Raw genomic sequence first — 18,072 nt, 5'->3', positions numbered from 1 at the left:
GTTTAGATTACCGTGAGCTCTGTAGTTAAACTGGCCTTCCCAATGATCATTGCGTGGTAAATGCTCTTCTCATGTTTCCTAAGGGGCATGCCAACCAAGGCAAGCGTAGTGTATATAGGCAAGTAGGTGTGAGACGTTTCAGATTTTAGTCTCAGTGAAAAAAGGAGGATTACTCTGTGGCAATTCCAGTCACGAGAATTGGGACCGAACAGAGTAATGCAGGTGGCATATATATAAAGTTGAAGGGGCCCAAGGAAGAGACCATCATGACAGGAAGTGGCTGGTCAGAAAACAGCCAGGGGTTTTCACATTTTATTAGCTACAGCATAGACCCTTGAGCTGCCTCATTCCCTCCCCCCCCCATGGGGTCAGGCCTTCCCAGAAGCCCCTGCCTTGGCTGCCTGGGCCCTCTGGAACTCCTGCTGCAGCTGAGCCAGGGTCTCCCTCTGTTGCTCTGACTGCCGCTCAAGGTCCCGGAGCTGGGATTCGTATCGCTTACTGAAGAGAGGCAAGAGAGACAAGCAAATGAGAAATTGATGGGATTTACTCTTGAGGGTGCTGAAGGGTTGGACTCTCCTGGACTCCCCGTGGAGGGTTTGAGGAAGCAGATCAGACAGGGCTACCCTGGAACTACTCCAACGGCTCCTCGACATTCTACGCTGGGGGCGTCCGGTGCCTTGCAGGGTGTCAGAACAAAGACTCACATTTCAGCTGTGATATAGTCCAGCCTCTTCCCCACTGTGGCACGAGCCTCTCCCAGCTCCTGTTTGACCAGCACAGGACCCAGAAGTTTAAAGACCACGTTGGATCCATCTAGCAGGGCCAGCTCCTGATGGAGGGATGGGACATACAAGATCAGAATCACTTCCAGGTCAGGTCCCTTCTGGCCCGGCATATCCCTCTCTCACCTCCTTCACGATATTATTTTCTGTTAGCTGCGCCTCAAGCTTCTGTCTCCCCGACATGGATTTACTCAAGTCTGGGGGTTAGGAAGAAAGGGTTGATTAAACACATCACATGTGCCGCCTAACCCCAATCCTGGTGAGAAGAAAACGGAGCTGAGGAAGTAGACAAGGAGGCGGCAACAGGTCAGTGGGTGGGGACGAGCTCCGAGATGGGGAAGGAGCTGCACGCGGGGCCTCTAGTGGGGCACAACATATTATCTTGGTTTGGCTTTGGGCTGTAAGTGAAGGGTCTGGGGCGAGGCCGCGCCGACGCTGCTCCCTTACCCTTCTGTAGCTGCTGATATTTCTCCACTTCTCCCTGTAGCTTCTTCTGGATTAGCTCAGCCATGGCGGGGACGAAGGCCCGCGGGGAGTGGGAGCGGGCGCTGGGTCTCACTCTGGGAGGTACCTAAACTCCCCTTTCTGGCCCGGCCTGCGGAAAGGACAGCACTCTTGCGAGGCAGCCTCCCAGGGCACCACAGCCTCTCCTCGTCCCAGAGAGCCCTCCACGCAGGCCCCAGGAGGTGGCGGGCGCAGCAAGACCCCAAGCCCCTCAACCGTAACCCAGCCATACTCACGTTCTCGCTTCACTATTACTAAACCTGGAAGTAAACAAAGAATGCTGGGAAAAGAAGGCGCCGGAAGCTGTCTTCTGACGCATGCCGGGAACTGTAGTTTTGGCACGTTTAGTGAACGGTGTTCCCCCAGAAAACTGGACCCGGGAGGTTTTAGGCAAGACAGGGAAACGGAGCTGGAAAAAAAAACTGCACCGTTACTTTGTCCCCAGCCCCAGACTACCTTTCTTTCATTACTCGGGCATAAGCGGCTGCTCGGGATTGCGGAGCCAAGACCTGCCCCGCCCCTCGAGAGAGAGTGGGCCCTCATTCAAGATGGCGCTCAGACGGCTTCAGACCTGGTAGGCACTGATTGGACGAGGGCCGGCGGGCTTCCGGGAGTTTCCGAGCCGTCTGTGGACAGCTGAGAGAAGTTTGCACGTGGGTCGTCGTTCCGGTGGGCTAGATGGAAACAGCCTCCAAACCCGGCAGAGATGTCCAGCCCAAGAAGGCCAGACTTCAGACCAAGAAGAAGGTAGAGACCTCGCTAGGGTGGAAGGGAAATTTTTAGCTGCGGGGTCCCGGGGGTGGGGGGGCGAGGGCTATGGAGTGTTAGAGCTTGTGATCTGCCCGTAGAAACCGCGGAGGTACTGGGAGAAGGAAGCCACTCTGACCGCTGCCGGAGCCTCTCCAGGGCCCCCTCGTAACAAGAAAAGGAATCGAGAGCTCCGCCCCCAGAGGCCAAAGAACATTAACCTCCCAAAAAAGTCTCGGATCCCCGGGAAGCCTCAGTTCCCGAAGAAACCTCGAGAACAGAGAAATCTTGAGCCTCAGAGAAATTTGTCCGGGGTGAGCCTGGGACCTGATAAGGTGGTGGGGCAAGTTGCCTTGTACTTTACAGGTGCGATGGTTGGGGTCAACCCTAACCTGTCTGCTAATTGCTTCCTCCTTCCCCAGGCCCAGGATCCATTTCCAGGCCCTGCTCCCATCCCTGAGGAAGTGGCTCGCAAGTTCCGTCGCATTGACAAATCCAAAAAGGTGAGGACCAGCTGGGAGTGAGGAGGGATTGCAGCTTGGGAGAGCATATGAGTGAGTTGGATGAAGAGGAACTGTGTGACTCTCCTGGCACCCCACATAACACCTGGTTCTTTTTTCATTACTCTCCTGCCAACGCTGGTATAGCTGCCACATTCGAAGTCGAAAACACGAAGCCGACTAGAGGTGGCTGAAGCTGAGGAAGAGGAAATAAGTATTAAAGCTGCTCGTTCTGAACTGCTTCTTGCTGAGGAACCTGGGTAAGTGGATCCTAATGTGGACCTCCCCAGGCCCTGCTTGATGGGGCTTCTCGTTCTCATTTTTACGTTGGTACACCCACCGTGTATTTGTAAGTTTTACTGCAACCCTAGTGCTCACCCTTAGGTTTCTGGAAGGGGAGGATGGGGAGGACACAGCAAAGATACGCCAGGCTGAGATTGTGGAGGCTGTGGATATTGCAAGTGCAGCCAAGGTGAGTCTGAGGTTGGAAAAGGGGCCACTGGTGGCACAGATAGAAGTGGGAACTAGAGGTGGAAATTACCAAGAGGAGCCCATTCTTCCTTGATTTTTTTTTTTTTTTCATTTTTCCCTCTCTCAGCATTTTGATTTAAACTTGAGGCAGTTTGGACCCTACAGACTGAATTACTCCCCAGTTGGGAGGTAAGATTGGATATCAGTGACTCTTGAACTAGGATGTGGTTCATCTCCTTAACCATTTCAGCCACACTCACCTCAGCCATATGGTATATGTTTAGGCTGATGAAGTGGGGATGGTTCTGTGATTTGTTTGCATATGAGGGTGAGCATGTAAAGCATCTCCTTATCCGGAGAGGCGGGGCCGGTGGGGGGGAAGACCTCATGGTCTGAGTCAGGGTGCTTCCCTGTGTTGACATGCTGCCTGTCCCCCACCTCCAACAGACACCTGGCTTTTGGAGGGCACCGGGGTCATGTGGCCACCCTTGACTGGGTAACAAAGAGGCTCATGTGTGAGATCAACGTCATGGAGGCAGTGCGGGACATCCGGTCAGTGGGGGTGGGGCATCTCCTTCCTGACTGAATGACAGTCCCTTGACCCTCTTTCCCTCTTAACCACTCTTCTCCTCCTTCCAGGTTTTTGCATTCAGAGGCACTGTTTGCTGTCGCTCAGAATCGCTGGCTTCACATCTATGACAACCAGGGCATCGAGCTCCACTGTATCCGCCGCTGTGACCGAGTCACACGGCTGGAGTTCTTGCCTTTCCATTTCCTTCTGGCCACGGCTGTGAGTGCCTCTGGAGTGAAGAGACTGGGTGGCAGCCCTTGAGAAAACTGTTTCTTCTCTGGGATCTCAGTAGAAGGATGGAGGGCAATCAGGACTCATTCTTTCTCTCTCTCTCAGTCAGAGACAGGGTTTCTGACCTACCTGGATGTGTCAGTGGGAAAGATCGTGGCAGCTCTGAATGCTCGGGCTGGGCGGCTGGACGTCATGACTAAGAACCCTTACAATGCTGTCATCCATCTCGGACACAGCAATGGTTGGTCTCTAGCTGAGCTTTGACTCTTTGACCATCCTGACCTGCTTTGCTTCCTTGTTTGTACTTTGCACGTTCCTTCAAGTAGCCCCTATTCCTCCCTCTCGTTACCTCTTGGTCTTGAGACCCTGTCTTTCCCAGAGGTAATCACCTCAGTGCCTGTTAGTGACTTTGGCTCCTCTCCCCTGACATCTAGGTACTGTGTCCTTATGGAGTCCAGCCATGAAGGAGCCGCTGGCAAAGATTCTCTGTCATCGGGGTGGAGTCCGGGCTGTGGCAGTAGATTCTACAGGCACGTAAGTCACTTGTTTGGTCCTGAGGTGCTGAGAACGTCACAGCTGGGTAGAAAGGTATAGAAGGCAGTGTACCTTTAGGAGCACAGACTCACAGTCAGGCTGTCTAGGTTGTAAATCCTGGTTGGGTAGCCCAGACGGCTCAGTTGGTTAAGTGTTTGACTCTTGATCTAGTTCAGGTCTTGGTTTCAGAGTGGTGAGTTCAAAGCCTGTGTTGGTGGAGCCTACTTAAAAAAATAATAATAAAGTAAATAAATCGTGATGGTAGCCACTGACTGACCATGTAAGTGTGGGCACATTCCAGAACCTCTGTGTGCTACATGCTTTCCTTACCCCAAGAGTATGGATGAGTATCTAGCTCAAAGGTAGAAAGCTTTTTCTATAAAGAGCCAAGTAGTAAAGATTTTAGGTTTTGGGATCCCTGGGTGGCGCAGCGGTTTGGCGCCTGCCTTTGGCCCAGGGCGTGATCCTGGAGACCTGGGATCGAATCCCACATCGGGCTCCTGGTGCATGGAGCCTGCTTCTCCCTCGGCCTAGGTCTCTGCCCCTCTCTCTCTCTCTCTCTCTCTGTGACTATCATAAATAAATAAAAATTGAAAAAAAAATTTAAACTATTAAAAAAAAAAAAGATTTTAGGTTTTGCTGGCCAAGAGGCAAATTCGAGTGTGTTATATAGGTACTTAAGTAATGAGAAAGCATCACGAATTTTTAAGTGATGAAATTCAAAATATAATAGTTACCGAGTACAGGTAACTATTTTTATAATACAGGTCTACTAATGGGAAGAATTGGATTTCTCTTTTTGAGGATAACATTTTGCTCAGTTGAGGTTCATAGTTAGTGTTCTAAATCAGCAAACTCAGTTGCAAATGTTTATCTGTTAATGTCAGTCTGTGGAGAGATTTTACTTAGTCTTTGAAAACGTCTTTCACACAAGCGATGAGATAGGTGGCACATGAAGCACTGTCAAGTTGTAACCATGTCACTGAGTTGTAGTGCACCCACAGTGGTGTAAAGAGATGACATGCCATACGTGATGTTGGGTCTTGACTGCTCTCCCGGGCTGTTGTACAAAGCAGCCACAGAAGAAGCCAAAGAATGAGTGTGATCGTGCTCCAATAAAACTTCCTCTGTGGCCACTGAAATTTGAATCTCCTATATAATTTTCGCCTATTTCAAAATATTTTTGAATTTTTTCCAGGCACTTAAAAAAATGTCCAAAACATTTGGAGCTTGAGGGCCGTCCAGAAGTAGGTGGTGGGCTGGATCTGGCATATGGGCTGTAGGTCCCAAGCCCTGGGGACCTAGACATTAACACGAGTTAAGGCATGGTGCCCAGGGAGCATGGAGCACTGGGTTTCACCATTGGTATCAGAAGTGATCATTCTCTTTAGGCCTGGCTGGTGATGTGAGGGGTAGGAGTGGTGGGCATGCTCTGAATCTCTACTCTTTGGGAGTTTGCAGGTGCCCTGCTGGGCTGTGTGAGGTGTGCGTGCACATGCATGTGTGTGTATGTATTAATGTGTATACCTGGTACACTGTTCCACACAAGTTCCCTCTGATGGGATTAGTTGGTGTTCCTTTAATACCCCTGTTAGGCACTCACATATGAGGACCTGCTATGGGCTGGACTCTGCTGCAGTTCTGAGGGGTACAGGGATGAAGGGGCCATGGAACTTGCCATGGTGTGGTATTCCACCTTATGAACAGAGACAGGGACTGTAGTTTATGGAAATAATTAGCCAGGAGGTGTATTTAGTTTCTGCTGAGTTGTCTTTTGTCACTTGTCACACCAGACTTAATGTGTCCATCCTGGGATAGGTCAGCCCACTCGCAGATTCCTCCTTGCTAGCTCTCTTTTTACTGTATTTTCCTGTCACCTAGAATTTGACTTCCTGTCACCTGGCTACATAGCCTTATAGTCTTCGGCTATCTGGGTGCTTTCTGAGTGCCCAGGTTCTGCTCCTTGCTTTGGTGACAGAACTTCATTACTGCCTGTGACCCATGAAGTCTTGGCTGCTTTCCTCCCGAGAGCCCCTCCAAGGTCTATTTCTCTCCGTCCTTGCTGTCTCCTGTGAACACCCACGATGCTCACAGCCACTTTCCAGACTCTGGTTCTTCTTCCTCGAGGCGTGGCCTAGGCTGACTTTCCCACAAGCTACTTGGCTGACTTTCCCACAAGCTACTTACCTCCTTTTATACTGCTGCACCGGAATCTTCTACATGAAGTATAAACTATGTAACTTTATTTTTAAGTAGTCTTAAAGTCAGGAAAGGTTTTAAAGAAAGTCGGGTTTTGGGCAGCCCTGGTAGCTCAGCGGTTTGGCGCCGCCTTCAGCCCCGGTGTGATCCTGGAGACCCAGGATCGAGTCCCACGTCAGGCTCCCTGCACGGAGCCTGCTTCTCCCTCTGCCTGTGTCTCTGCCTCTATCTCTCTCTGTGTGTCTCTCGTGAATAAATAAATAAAATCTTAAAAAAAAAAAAAAAAGTTGGGTTTTATGAAAACCTTCCACATGCTCAGACCCTCTTTGTTCTCCACAATTGTTGTATCTTTGGAGACAAGTGATTTGCTTCAACCATTTTTATTCTATATTTTTGCCAACCTGGCTTTAGGAGAGTGCCTTCTGTGGGCCACTGAATCTAAGCTGTGGTTTGCCTTCCCTCTGGGCTGCTGTGGTCAGGTACTGCTGTGCCCAAGGCCTCACCCCTTAAGTTCCCTGAGATTTGGTCAACCCCTTGAGAACAGCTCTGGTCCTTGATCTTGAGCCCACCTCTTCTTATCTCTGGTCCTCCTCAGGAGTGCTTCAGACAAGCCACAGGGGCTCCAGAGATGAGGCTTACTGTCTGCCTTACGAGGCATTCTGGGAGCTTGCAGTAGGATTGGATTGGATTCTCAGAGCCAAATTGTTGTCTGCCAGTTTAGAAGTGTGGTAGTGTACCCTGGATATCTTCTGGCCAATGGGCTGGTGGTATTTGTGCAGGGGATCCCAAAGGTGGGTATGTGTGGGGAGAGAAGCTAGCATGTGCCCTTGTGTTGTGGGTTGAATGAAAGGTATGACCCCGTGTCTCGGGAGCCGTCAGTAATTCCTGGTTAGCACTGATGTCTTTCCATCTGTTGGAGCTGGGGTCCTGATTGTCTTGTCGTGTCTGGAGTCATATCCAGCTGGGCCTCTCTTCAGCCCCATCACAGGGTTAGTCCCTCTCGTAGGAGCCCTTCAGTCCCCTCTTCTGGGGTTCCCAGCCAAAGCTAAGAAGAGAGTCCATGGCCTATTGGCAAACTTACATCCCCTGGCCTGCCTGGTCTTCCGTCAGCCTCCGTCTCTGAGGAACAACTTGAACATAGAAACTCCTAACCTCTGAAAACAGACAAAACCTCTGTGCCTTCCCTTCTTCTGGGGAGACACAGGGTGGGGCAGGATCCTCCAGCACGTTATGTCATTGCTTCCTCAGCTTCTCTCAGGTCCTTGCAGTCTTCAGCTTATGGTCTCAATGCCAGAGAGTAGTGTTGATGACTCAGGGTTGGGTCTTCAGTCTCAGTTTAAAGAGCCCCCTGAATCTGTCTCCTCGTCATCCTCCTGACCACATGTCCCTCCAGTCCTGAAAGCAGACCTCTGCTTCCATCTTACCACCTCCACACTCTGATGTTCATTCATTTTACCTGCTGTATATGTTTCTTGGTTTTCTTGAGAATGAGCTAGAACAGCTCTAATCCCAGTTTTATTATGAAGTCCTCCCTGACCACTGTTGTCAATCCTTCTCTTTGCTGAGCCACTGCACTGTGTGTGTGCTAGAACATCACGTTTTGGTATAGATGGGCCTGTGCACCGTAAACTTTGGTCAAGAGGACAAACAGAAGGGTCTTGAATTCTAGCCTGACGTGAATTCCAGCTCTACCATACCATTCACCCTAGTCTTCTTTCTCTGAGCTTGTTTCCCTATCTGTAAAAGGGGAATAAAAGTTGTTTTTCCCCAACAAGACTTCATGCCCGCACTTGGCCATAGCCCTGCTCAGTAAGCCCACACGACAGATTAATTGACCTCTTCTCCGCCAGGTACATGGCCACTTCTGGCCTGGACCACCAGCTGAAGATCTTTGACCTCCGAGGGATGTTCCAGCCTCTGAGTGCTCGGACCCTGCCCCAGGGAGCGGGGCACCTGGCCTTTTCTCAGCGGGGACTGCTGGCTGCGGGCATGAGTGACGTGGTCAACATATGGATGGGGCAGGGCATGGCCAGCCCCCCGTCCCTGGAGCAGCCTTACCTCACCCATCGGCTCTCAGGCCACGTGCATGGTCTTCATTTCTGCCCCTTTGAAGATGTGCTGGGGCTGGGGCACAGTGGGGGCATCACCAGCATGCTGGTCCCTGGTGAGTAGGCTAGGGGATGGGATCCACGTGGATGAACTCTGGTTGGAAGTTTGGGTTTGCTCAAGACAGCCAAGAGCAAAGGGCTTGGTGGAGCTGGAGCTGCTGGACTGGGTTCTTTTTATGGCTCCATGCTTCTCCCTTCCTCCAGGGGCTGCTGAGCCCAATTTTGATGGCCTGGAGAATAACCCTTACAGGAGCCAGAAGCAGCGCCAGGAGTGGGAGGTGAAGGCCCTGCTGGAGAAGGTGAGCCTGTGCTGTGTGTGCTTTGGGCTGGGGTTGGGGAAAGCTTCCCGTGTCCCAAGTCTTGGGAAGAGTGGGATTCAGCAGCGCCCTGGCCTCTGTCCTTCTTTGGGTCACTCTCCTATGGCTCTTGACCTGTTCTTGTCCCTTTGTGACACCTCAGGTGCCTGCAGAGCTCATTTGTCTGGATCCAAGAGCCCTGGCAGAGGTTGATGTCATCTCTTTGGAGCAAGAAAAGAAGGAGCGGATAGAGAGACTGGTATGGAGCAAGGCCCTGGTGCTCAAACCTTTCTCACCTCTACAACTTCCCTCCCCCATGCTGTGTCCCCAGAAGTATGGCACAGGAGATGGGGGCTGCCACAGTTCTTGGCCTCTGAGACTGTTCTAGGTTTCACCCTTGTCCCTCCCTTAGGGCTACGACCCTGAAGCCAAGGCTCCCTTCCAGCCAAAGCCAAAGCAGAAGGGCCGCAGCTCGACAGCAAGCCTGGTGAAGAGGAGGAGGAAGGTCATGGATAAGGAGCACCGGGTAAATGATCATTGCCGGGGGGGGGGGGGGGGGGGGGGCTAGGCATCCTACTTGGCTGCATCCTCCTGCTAGTGCCTCTGCCATTGCCAGCCTGACACATCTCATCTTGCCCCCTCTCCCTACCCAGGACAAAGTCCGGCAGAGCCTTGAGCAACAGCCACAGAAGCAAGAGAAGAAAGCCAAGCCCCTGAAGGCCCGGCCATCTGCCCTGGACAGATTTGTACGCTGAGCCGTGCTCCAGGATGGCCTGAGAATGCCATCTGTCCCCATGATTGCCTCTGGGGAAGTGACCCTGTTCCTTGGAATAAGGAGAGGGCACTGTGCCCCTTCCTCAGCTGGAGAGAGACTGCTGGCTCTGGGGCAGGGTTGGTATTAAAGAAGAAAGTAGTTTTGTTTTGTTTTTTTTGGATAATGTGTGTAGATCGTCCTGGGGACCTGTTCCCCTCCCTTTGCCCAGCATGGGACTACTCTAGGAACTGAGGGGGTCGTGGTATCCTGCTTTTACCCTCACCCCCTATCTTGTCACTATGACCTCAGCCTTGTTCCTTAGGGGCCTTCCTCTTTCCCATGTCCCTGGAGATGTCCTTCCCATCCAGAATGGTCTGGCAGCCTCCAGGCTCCCCAGGTTTGCGTTGTTAGACTCCTGGTGAGGACTACGCTGCACTCGAAGAGGTAGACAGACAAGTTTATTGAGGAGCTTGTGCCCCTTCCCCGCCATAGCTGGAGAGAACAATCCCGGCATTGTTTTGCTCTTCCTGGTGACCATCACTAGGTCTGGCAGGCCAGGCCCCTGGATTTCTCCTGTGTCCCTCCATCTTCAGTGATAGATGGAGCATTTGATAGAGGAAACCGATCAGCTGCAGCCAGTCAGGGCCCCCTGTGTTGGGCCTGGGCCAGAGAAGGTTGTGGGTGTGCTGGCTCGACCCTCAGCTCCTCACTCCTCTACTATGGCACTCTCAGCTATGAAGCCAGGCTATTACCCGACATCGCAGGATGCCCAAAACTTCCTGAAGCCAGGAACAGAAGGGTGCAGTCCTTTCCCCGTCAGAGCCGCCCACCAGCTTCCAGGCTTCCTGCATCTTCCAGGGGTCCAGTTTGTGGGATGTCAGCAGGAATTTCCCATAGCAGCACCGGTCCAAGGGGTAGTGGGTGGCCCCAGCCAGTTTAACACAGTGGGTTGGGGTGAGACCTCCTCGTCGGGCGCTCACCCCCACAAAGACATCCTCCAGTGGCAGAGGGGGTGCCCGGCTGGCCACTTTTAGGATGAGCTGCACAGCAGAAGCTGACAGCACGTACCCTGTACCAGAGGCATAGGGTGGAAAGGGGCCCCAGGTGGGAGGCCACTGCTCCTCCGATATCTGGTGCTTGCTCCCTGGTGTCCGAGAGGGGTGCACCCGCCAGTGCACACGGCCCAGATACAGAAGAGGCATTGGCTGGCTCTTCAAGATGGGCCTTTCTTCCCACTCTTTATCTCCAGCCTTAACTGCTCTTGGAGGCTCCTTGCCCTTCTCCCATTGTTCCCAATGGCCCCCTCGCCGAATCAGCTCTGATACCAGTTCGGGGACGTTGACAAACACATCATCATCTGTCTTGAGGATGTAGCGGGCCATAGAACAGTGTTTGTCTGCCCAGTTCAGCCCACTGAGGGTCTTGAGAGTAAGGTTACGGTAGGAATCCCGGAAGGCCGCCTGTAAGATGTCCCCCTGGGCCGCTGCCTCCCGTACTAGGTCGATGTCGTGGGGTTCCTTGGTAGGATGCCACAAGCTTGGCTCTCCCAAAAGAAAGAGAATCTGCACCCGGAACCCTTGGGCCTCGCGCAGCCCGCCCCACGAAGCCCGAATGGCATTTCTTTGGTTCAGGTTCTCTGGGGCCGTGCACACCAGGATGAGCAGGAAGGGTGGGGAGCCGGGACCCCCGCACGCCTTCTCATTGGGAATCAGGAGGCGGGGCAGGGCCAGGGGCGGCCCCGGGGAGGCGGGAGCCGGGCTCAGGGAGGCCAGAGAGAGGCTCAGCAGCTCCTCCCCGATGCCCGAGGGCCCAAAGAGGGTCCAGATAATCACCAGCAGCAGGGCAGCAAGGAGAAGGCGCCGAAAGAGGCTGAGGGGCATGGCGTGGGGTAATCAGAAGTGACCTGGAGGGAAACACGAAGGCGGTTAGCGGGAGGAAGCCCCGGGTCCCTAACCGGCTACGCCTAGGCTGGAGCGGGCGGCTGGAGCGCGCGGCGGGTACCGGTGCCGGAGGGGGCCGCAGCCAGGACTGCGGGAGGTTACCTCGTCGGGGCCCCGCCGCCCGAGCTCGGTTCCGAGATTAAGCTGCAGCGCCGGCCGCCCCTCCCCCGCCCGCGGTGGCGGCTGGGCCCGCCTCCCTCCCGGGGAGGGCGTGGGGCCGCGCGCACACCCGCCTCCCGGAAGCCGCTCCGAAGCTTCGCGGCTGCGGCGGACGCGGTACGGCAGGCGGAGCACCGGCGGCGGGAGCGGAGTCCGGAGCAGCGTTCCGCGGACGCAGAGCAGCCTCCCGGTGGCGGCGAACCTCTTCAGCCACACGCGCGCCCCCTTGCTGGGCCGCGGAGCCCAGCTCTTCCGGGTCAGAGATTTGGAGGATTTTATCCCTACCGGCAGCCCGCGACTTCCGGCCTCCGCGGGCCTGTTTTTTTTTTTTAAAGCAAGCCAGGGGCGCCTAAGGCCTGTAAATACCCCCCAGGCCATCCAGTGCTCAGGGTAGACACGCCCGCCACGCCGCTGCGCAAACCTCTGGGGACCTCCGTTGTCTACAAACGGGCTTGGGGTCACCCTCAAGGTCGAGTGATTTTTAATTTACCTCTAACGTTAGTGGGCAGGCGCCACAGGGTCGCTTCAGGTAGGGCGGCGATTGGCAATGCCACGGCTTCAGCCCACACCCGGGGCAGCTTAATGAGGCCACCCCACAAGAGGACAAACAGCCACAGGGCCCGGTTTGATAGCCCCCCCCCCCCAGGAGAAAGAAGAGAAACACACAGAAGGAAGCCTTAGGTGTATAAACGATTTATTAACAAGACAAGGCCTACAGGTTTATTTCTTCTTGGACACACCCACGGTGCGACCACGGCGCCCTGTGGTCTTGGTGTGCTGGCCTCGGACACGAAGTCTGCAGGTGAGAAAACAGAAGGGCCACAGGTTATACACAATGCGAAGGAAGGAGGCAGAGCATGGCAAAGCTCTGGGAGCCTAGGGGCAGGGAGGGACCCCCACTCACCCCCAAAAGTGGCGCAGCCCCCTGTGGGCTCGAATCTTCTTCAGTCTCTCCAGGTCTTCACGAAGTTTGTTGTCCAGACCATTGGCCAGGACCTGGATTTGGAAGAGGGGGTGAAGAATGTTTATCCTCTGACCTCCTAGGACAAATTCTGACTAGACACACCCTGCCTCTTATCTCTCCCATCTTAATACACACCTGGCTGTACTTTCCATCCTTTACATCCTTTTGTCTGTTCAAAAACCAGTCAGGGATCTTATACTGGCGTGGATTCTGCATAATAGTGATCACACGTTCCACCTGGCAGGCAGGACAAAAAGTCAGGTACAGGCTTCCCTTCCAAGGCAGGCCCCAATCCAACCCGCCCTCCCTCCTCACCTCATCCTCAGTGAGCTCTCCTGCTCTCTTGGTGAGATCGATGTCTGCTTTCCTCAATACCACATGAGCATATCTTCGCCCCACACCCTGTGGAGAGGTTTTGGAATTGGGGTTGAGTCTGTTTTTGGTTCCCTTTATAGCCCGACTATTCAAAGAGGACACAAAGGTAGGGCCTGCAACCACCCAGTGTGATACTTTTCTAAATACAGAATCTAACTATTAAATACTTTTTCAGGGGTAGGTCGGGCAAAAAAAAGAATCTTTTTTCACACTGCTCAGCATATATAGCCATCAGATGTTGACTGTTAAAGACACTTGCAACAGCACCTAAGAACAGTACAGTATCTTCTAGTCTCTGCATTGTGGAGGACAAAGGGCTTGGCTCTCAAAACTGATGGGTACCATCTCAAAACTGATGTGGTGCTCTGGGTCTGTAAAGGTCATAATTCTTTGGGCAGATCACCCCATCGCCATCATGAACAGTTTCCCAAGATCACAAACTTGATTTTGTCAGTGTCCGGAGATGACCAGGGAAAAGGGAGCTAAGTGCCCAAACGAAACTGAAAAGGAACTAATGCTTAAACTGGTGGCACTGTCAGCACCAATACCGGTTCTCCTTGCTACCTGAACTCATGAAGAAAACACATATGAATTGTGAAGAATGATGTGCTGGGTTGAATAGTACTGCCCACCTACCCCAACAGGTCCATCTAGAATCCCAGGATGTGACCTTAATAGGGCCATTGCAAATATAATTAGTTACAGTGAGGTTACACTGGATTATGACAGGCCCCGAATCCAATATCTGGTATCTTTTTAAAAGGAGAGGACACAAAGTAGAAGGCCATGTGACAGGAGAAATGATGCAGCTAACAAAAGCAACAGAAAGGATAACCTTGGGTGACAGCCACCAGAACATAGGATTCCCAGAAGAGCATGGCCTTGCTGACACTTTGATTTTCTATGTTTGGCATCCAGAACTATGGTAGTTTTTGTTGTTTTAAACCAACAAGTCTGTGGTAACTTGTTTCAGCAGCCTCAAGAAATGGAGAGATATTTCCTCTGTGTAAAAAGTGACCTAGGGGGCACCTGGGTTGGTTAAGCATCTGCCTTTCAGTTCAGGTCAGGATCTCATGGTCCTAGGATTAGGGCCATGCAGGACTCCCTGCTCAGTGGTCAATCTGCTTTTCCCCCTCCCCACCAAATAAAAATCTAAAAAAAAAAAAAAAAAAAAAAAAAAAAAAAATTGACCTAGAAAATCAAATTACAGGTTGATTCAGAAGAGATTAGGTCTCTTGGACACGTGGGTAGTTTATTCAGTTAGGTGTCCTACTCGTGATTTCAGCTCAGGTCATGATCTCAGGATTTTGAGATTGAGCTTCATGCTGGGTTTTCTTCAGCATTCGGATTCTTTCTTCCTCTGCCCCTCTGCTCACACATATACTCTCTCTCAAATCTTAAAAACAAAACCCTGAAACCCAAAAACAACATTAGAGTTTATAGATAAAATAGTATGTCTGAGATTTAGATTTTCTTTTAAAAAGACTTTTATTTATTCATGAGACAGAACCAGGCTCCCTGCAGCGAACTGGATCTGGGACTCGATCCCAGCACTCTGCGATCACAACCCAAGCCAAAGGCAGATGCTCAACCTCTGAGCCACCCAGGTGGCCCTGAGATTTACTTTTAAATGATAGTGAATATAGATGAAACAAGATTGCAAGTTTTTAGCTAGGTGATATTCATAGGGGCTAATTTTCTTCCCTCTACTTTCAAACGTTTTAATTTTTCCATAATAAAGTTTTTAAAAAGTTGCTGTAAACTACCTTAAAAAAAAAAAAAAAAGTAGGCTCCATGCCCAGCATGGACTCTGACTCTGAGATTAAGACCTGAGCTAAAATGAAGAGACAGATGCTTAACTGACAGAGCCACCCTAAGTGGCTAAGATTTTTGATAGCGTTGTTTGCTGACTGATACGGACCTGCCAACTTTCTAAATTAGATCCCTTTTCCAAGGGGACCACCTGTTTCCTCCATCCAGAAGGGTAAGTATATTCAGGGGACCATCTCTCTTATGCCCAACTCCAACCTCTCCCTTCCAGGTTTCCAAATAACCCATAGAGCAGTGTCACCCTGATTTAGAGAAGGGCAGAAGACCAGCCAACCTTAAATAGCCATAGCGAAAAGTCTACAAGTAGAAACAAAACAATTAGGAAGGGATCACAGGATAAAATAATCTTAATAGGATCTGTATTCTCGCTCATTCTCTTCTACTTACTGTCAACTTCCACTCCATTCTTCATCCTTCCCTAGGCAATTAATCTTGCTTACCACTCTTTAACCACATCTTTTGAGGAATCCCTCCCCATCCCCAGCTCCCCACACTGCACTTTGTTCCAGTTTCCAAGTATTACCCCTCCTCCTTTCCGGATCCTTAACAACAACAAAAAAAGACCCCCTCCTGTTCAAGCTTCAGTTCTATCATCAGAGGAAGAGCTACCTCAATTTGCTGGCTCTCCACACAATCAGCAATAATCTCTGTATAATCTATCTCTAGGGATAACCTTTCCCAGTGATAAGCATCGGGATCCCTAAGAGACTTATTACAAAGTTCATAAAGTACCTTAAAGTCCTTTGGTTAAATTGTTTTAAGTGGATTACAAAGGCTATGACATATTTAATGAAAGTAAATACAAATCCAATTAATTTTCAGAAACAAAGAGAAAGGGTTTAACACAAGCATCCCACTAACTGCAACCATCTTCAATACAGGTACACCTTGTTTAAGGACGCTGTGCAGATACCCTGGTTTTGTTTACAAACTGAAGGCTTGCGGCAAATCCTGTGTCAAGTCTCAGTGCCATTTTTCCAACAGCATTTGCTCACTATGTGCTCATGGCACTCTGGTAATTCTCACGTTATTTCAAACCTTTTAATTATTTTATGTTATAGTGACTTGTGATCATGGCTCCTCGAAAGCTCACAATGATATGCATTTTTTAGCAATAAAGTATTTTTAAATTAAAGCATGTGCTTTTAAAAGACATAATGCATTACTACACATTCAATACTGAAATACTGATTAGAGTAAATATAACTTGCATATGCACTGGGAAACCAAAATATTTGACCCACTTTATTGCCTAGAACTGAACCTACAATATAGACCTGTGATATGCAGGTCTATTCACTATCCCATTTAAGCCTCATAGCAATCTTTAAAAGTACTAGTATATTTTATATTGCCTTACTAGTTTCAAAAAAACAGAAAAAAGCAATCTTCTTATTTACCATTTAAGAACAAGTGAAAATTGTACATCCTGCAATAAAACAAAAGAACCAAAGAAATCTAATCAATCTTATGAACCAAAGCTAGAACATATAGCTTTGATTGGTCAAGTTACCTAATACTTATGTTTCCTTTAAATTCTTTGAAACCAGGCTACAGCATCCCTGGATCCATTTCTAACATTTCATGAGCACCTATTATGCACCAGGAGCTGGGAACTGTGAACAAAATAGGACTACCCCGTTTTGTTCAGTTCTATCCCTGTCTATCCCTGCTCCCACGGTGTCCACACACTGGCAAAACCACATTCAACCATATCCACAATTACATATACTAACAAAAACAAAACAAAATGATGGAATGACCCCAACTGGAAGGCCAGTTCATTAGGTCAGTGAAAGAAAACACCCAAACTTATGCTCACCGACCTAAGGCATAATATGAGCCAAATACCGATGGTTCCTATGAGGTAGAAAGGGGAAATGCATTGTATTCACCTCTGACATTGGAATAAATACTGTTCACGATGTAATGATACTCCTCCCACTTCCTAACTATAGGTTTCTTCACACTTGGCAGTCTGTTGGCATTTCGACTACCCACCATGTATGATTACAAAATTTCTAGGGCATGTAGATCACAGGAAGGGTAGCTGTCACGATGCTCTGCAGTGGGGAGCAGAAGCAGAAACCAAACCTAGAACGAACTTCACAGGATGACAACAGGTGACGGTCCAACAAACTTTTAGTGAATTCTAGAAGCCGAGGGAACCCACTCCCCATCTAGAGTATCTTGGCTTGATGTGCGACTCTTCTCTGGCTTTCATTACTTACCTTTTGGTGGAAATGATGTAAGAGACCAGAGGACTAGTCACTCTTTTAACCGTTCTTTAGTTTACCCAGCAGCTAAGGTGATCTGGTTGGGACATGTCTCCTGGACCCTTCCTCACTTACAGCTATCCTGTCTCATTTACAGGCTCCGTTCCTTACCCTACCTTACCTTAATTGCTGTGATGGCAAAGGCTATTTTCCGCCGCCCATCGATATTGGTGTTAAGTACTCGCAAAATGTGCTGGAACTTCTCAGGGATCACTAGAGACTGGCAGAGACAGGGGGAGAAACAGGACACCGTCAACCACCATCAAACAGTAACGTCAAGAGGAACGTCCGGGTTGTCACACCGGGAGCAACAACCCTCCCCCCTTCAGTCCCGCTCGCAAAACCTTAAGTGTTCAAGCTCGGGAAAACGCAACCTCTGGGAGGGGGCAAGTCTTCTGCCCGTTCCCAAAAGTACACTGAGAGGCGGAGACCTCAGGTCCCCATTCACGCCCAAGCCTTTTCGCCGGTTTCGAGTGACTCTTCCTCTGGCCTACTCCACAGAACTGGAAGTCCTCAGTCATTCCTTCCCAGGGGTGCGCTCCAAAGATTCACACAGAAAGTTGCTAACCCCTAAAACAGGGCGTTTTCTGATCCCTAACAGCAGACTTTCCGTGTCCCGGTTCCGATGTCGCCGGATCCCCGCACGAAATCCACTCTTACCATGGCAGCAGCCTCTGCAGCGGCGTGCGGGCCTCCCGTGGAAGAGAGAACGGAAGTGACATACTAGGCTTATATAGCTATCAGCGGAAGAGGCGGAGCGATCACGCAGGAGCGCTTCCGGAAGCCGCTGGTGCCAGAACTAATTCAACTATGAGAATCTCTCTTCTTTAC

At 50.6% G+C, this 18,072-nt stretch overlaps 4 protein-coding genes across 7 annotated transcripts; 1 reads left to right on the top strand and 3 right to left on the bottom strand.

Annotated features, from left to right (window-relative positions):
• Window positions 1-277: 277 nt before the first annotated feature.
• Window positions 278-1,868, bottom strand: PFDN6 (prefoldin subunit 6). 2 transcript variants are annotated; one of them, XM_049092013.1, is made up of 5 exons: window positions 1,743-1,868; window positions 1,230-1,377; window positions 909-979; window positions 705-829; window positions 278-498 (listed from the first exon to the last, which is right to left on the bottom strand). In XM_049092013.1, the coding sequence occupies exons 2-5, from the start codon at window positions 1,291-1,293 to the stop codon at window positions 369-371; spliced, it is 390 nt and encodes a 129-aa protein (XP_048947970.1). In that variant the 5' UTR covers window positions 1,294-1,377; window positions 1,743-1,868; the 3' UTR covers window positions 278-368. The 2 variants fall into 2 exon arrangements, with proteins under 2 accessions (XP_048947970.1, XP_025274204.1); XM_025418419.3 differs by lacking the exon at window positions 1,743-1,868 and adding an exon at window positions 1,523-1,657.
• A 22-nt stretch (window positions 1,869-1,890) lies between these two features.
• WDR46 (WD repeat domain 46) lies at window positions 1,891-9,858 on the top strand. The gene is made up of 15 exons (XM_025418398.3): window positions 1,891-2,033; window positions 2,135-2,347; window positions 2,456-2,536; window positions 2,681-2,793; window positions 2,918-3,005; window positions 3,132-3,193; window positions 3,452-3,556; window positions 3,644-3,794; window positions 3,912-4,047; window positions 4,241-4,340; window positions 8,390-8,703; window positions 8,852-8,946; window positions 9,107-9,202; window positions 9,356-9,469; window positions 9,597-9,858. The coding sequence occupies exons 1-15, from the start codon at window positions 1,965-1,967 to the stop codon at window positions 9,696-9,698; spliced, it is 1,839 nt and encodes a 612-aa protein (XP_025274183.1). The 5' UTR covers window positions 1,891-1,964; the 3' UTR covers window positions 9,699-9,858.
• Window positions 9,859-10,142: 284 nt separating this feature from the next.
• B3GALT4 (beta-1,3-galactosyltransferase 4) lies at window positions 10,143-12,027 on the bottom strand. 2 transcript variants are annotated; one of them, XM_025418409.3, is made up of 2 exons: window positions 11,867-12,027; window positions 10,143-11,600 (listed from the first exon to the last, which is right to left on the bottom strand). In XM_025418409.3, the coding sequence occupies exon 2, from the start codon at window positions 11,575-11,577 to the stop codon at window positions 10,426-10,428; it is 1,152 nt and encodes a 383-aa protein (XP_025274194.1). In that variant the 5' UTR covers window positions 11,578-11,600; window positions 11,867-12,027; the 3' UTR covers window positions 10,143-10,425. The 2 variants fall into 2 exon arrangements, with proteins under 2 accessions (XP_025274194.1, XP_025274193.1); XM_025418408.3 differs by having other exon boundaries at window positions 11,740-11,873.
• A 446-nt stretch (window positions 12,028-12,473) lies between these two features.
• Window positions 12,474-18,041, bottom strand: RPS18 (ribosomal protein S18). Of its 2 annotated transcripts, none has more exons than XM_025418418.2 (6): window positions 17,902-18,041; window positions 17,363-17,461; window positions 13,076-13,162; window positions 12,896-12,997; window positions 12,701-12,792; window positions 12,474-12,592 (listed from the first exon to the last, which is right to left on the bottom strand). In XM_025418418.2, the coding sequence occupies exons 1-6, from the start codon at window positions 17,902-17,904 to the stop codon at window positions 12,517-12,519; spliced, it is 459 nt and encodes a 152-aa protein (XP_025274203.1). In that variant the 5' UTR covers window positions 17,905-18,041; the 3' UTR covers window positions 12,474-12,516. The 2 variants fall into 2 exon arrangements, with proteins under 2 accessions (XP_025274203.1, XP_048947969.1); XM_049092012.1 differs by having other exon boundaries at window positions 17,896-17,953.
• Between the last annotated feature and the right edge of the window lie 31 nt (window positions 18,042-18,072).

This window comes from Canis lupus, chromosome 12, assembly GCF_003254725.2.
Source record: "Canis lupus dingo isolate Sandy chromosome 12, ASM325472v2, whole genome shotgun sequence".
Classification (NCBI taxonomy): Eukaryota; Metazoa; Chordata; class Mammalia; order Carnivora; family Canidae; genus Canis; species Canis lupus.
This window is presented reverse-complemented; position numbering and strand designations above follow the sequence as displayed.

What these genes read in the sequence shown, in the direction of transcription:
- WDR46 (XM_025418398.3), top strand. Translation starts at nt 1,965, where the DNA reads ATGGAAACAGCCTCCAAACCCGGCAGAGATGTCCAGCCCAAGAAGGCC. An exon ending in CACCAGCATGCTGGTCCCTG is followed by an intron (nt 8,704 to 8,851) that starts GTGAGTAGGCTA and finishes CCCTTCCTCCAG; the next exon opens with GGGCTGCTGAGCCCAATTTT. An exon ending in AGGAGCGGATAGAGAGACTG is followed by an intron (nt 9,203 to 9,355) that starts GTATGGAGCAAG and finishes TCCCTCCCTTAG; the next exon opens with GGCTACGACCCTGAAGCCAA.
- PFDN6 (XM_049092013.1), bottom strand. Translation starts at nt 1,293, where the DNA reads ATGGCTGAGCTAATCCAGAAGAAGCTACAGGGAGAAGTGGAGAAATAT. An exon ending in AAAATAATATCGTGAAGGAG is followed by an intron (nt 830 to 908) that starts GTGAGAGAGGGA and finishes TCCCTCCATCAG; the next exon opens with GAGCTGGCCCTGCTAGATGG. An exon ending in GACTATATCACAGCTGAAAT is followed by an intron (nt 499 to 704) that starts GTGAGTCTTTGT and finishes GCCTCTCTTCAG; the next exon opens with TAAGCGATACGAATCCCAGC.
- B3GALT4 (XM_025418409.3), bottom strand. Translation starts at nt 11,577, where the DNA reads ATGCCCCTCAGCCTCTTTCGGCGCCTTCTCCTTGCTGCCCTGCTGCTG.
- RPS18 (XM_049092012.1), bottom strand. An exon ending in GAGAGCTCACTGAGGATGAG is followed by an intron (nt 12,998 to 13,075) that starts GTGAGGAGGGAG and finishes CCTGCCTGCCAG; the next exon opens with GTGGAACGTGTGATCACTAT. An exon ending in GGGCTGCGCCACTTTTGGGG is followed by an intron (nt 12,593 to 12,700) that starts GTGAGTGGGGGT and finishes TCTCACCTGCAG; the next exon opens with ACTTCGTGTCCGAGGCCAGC.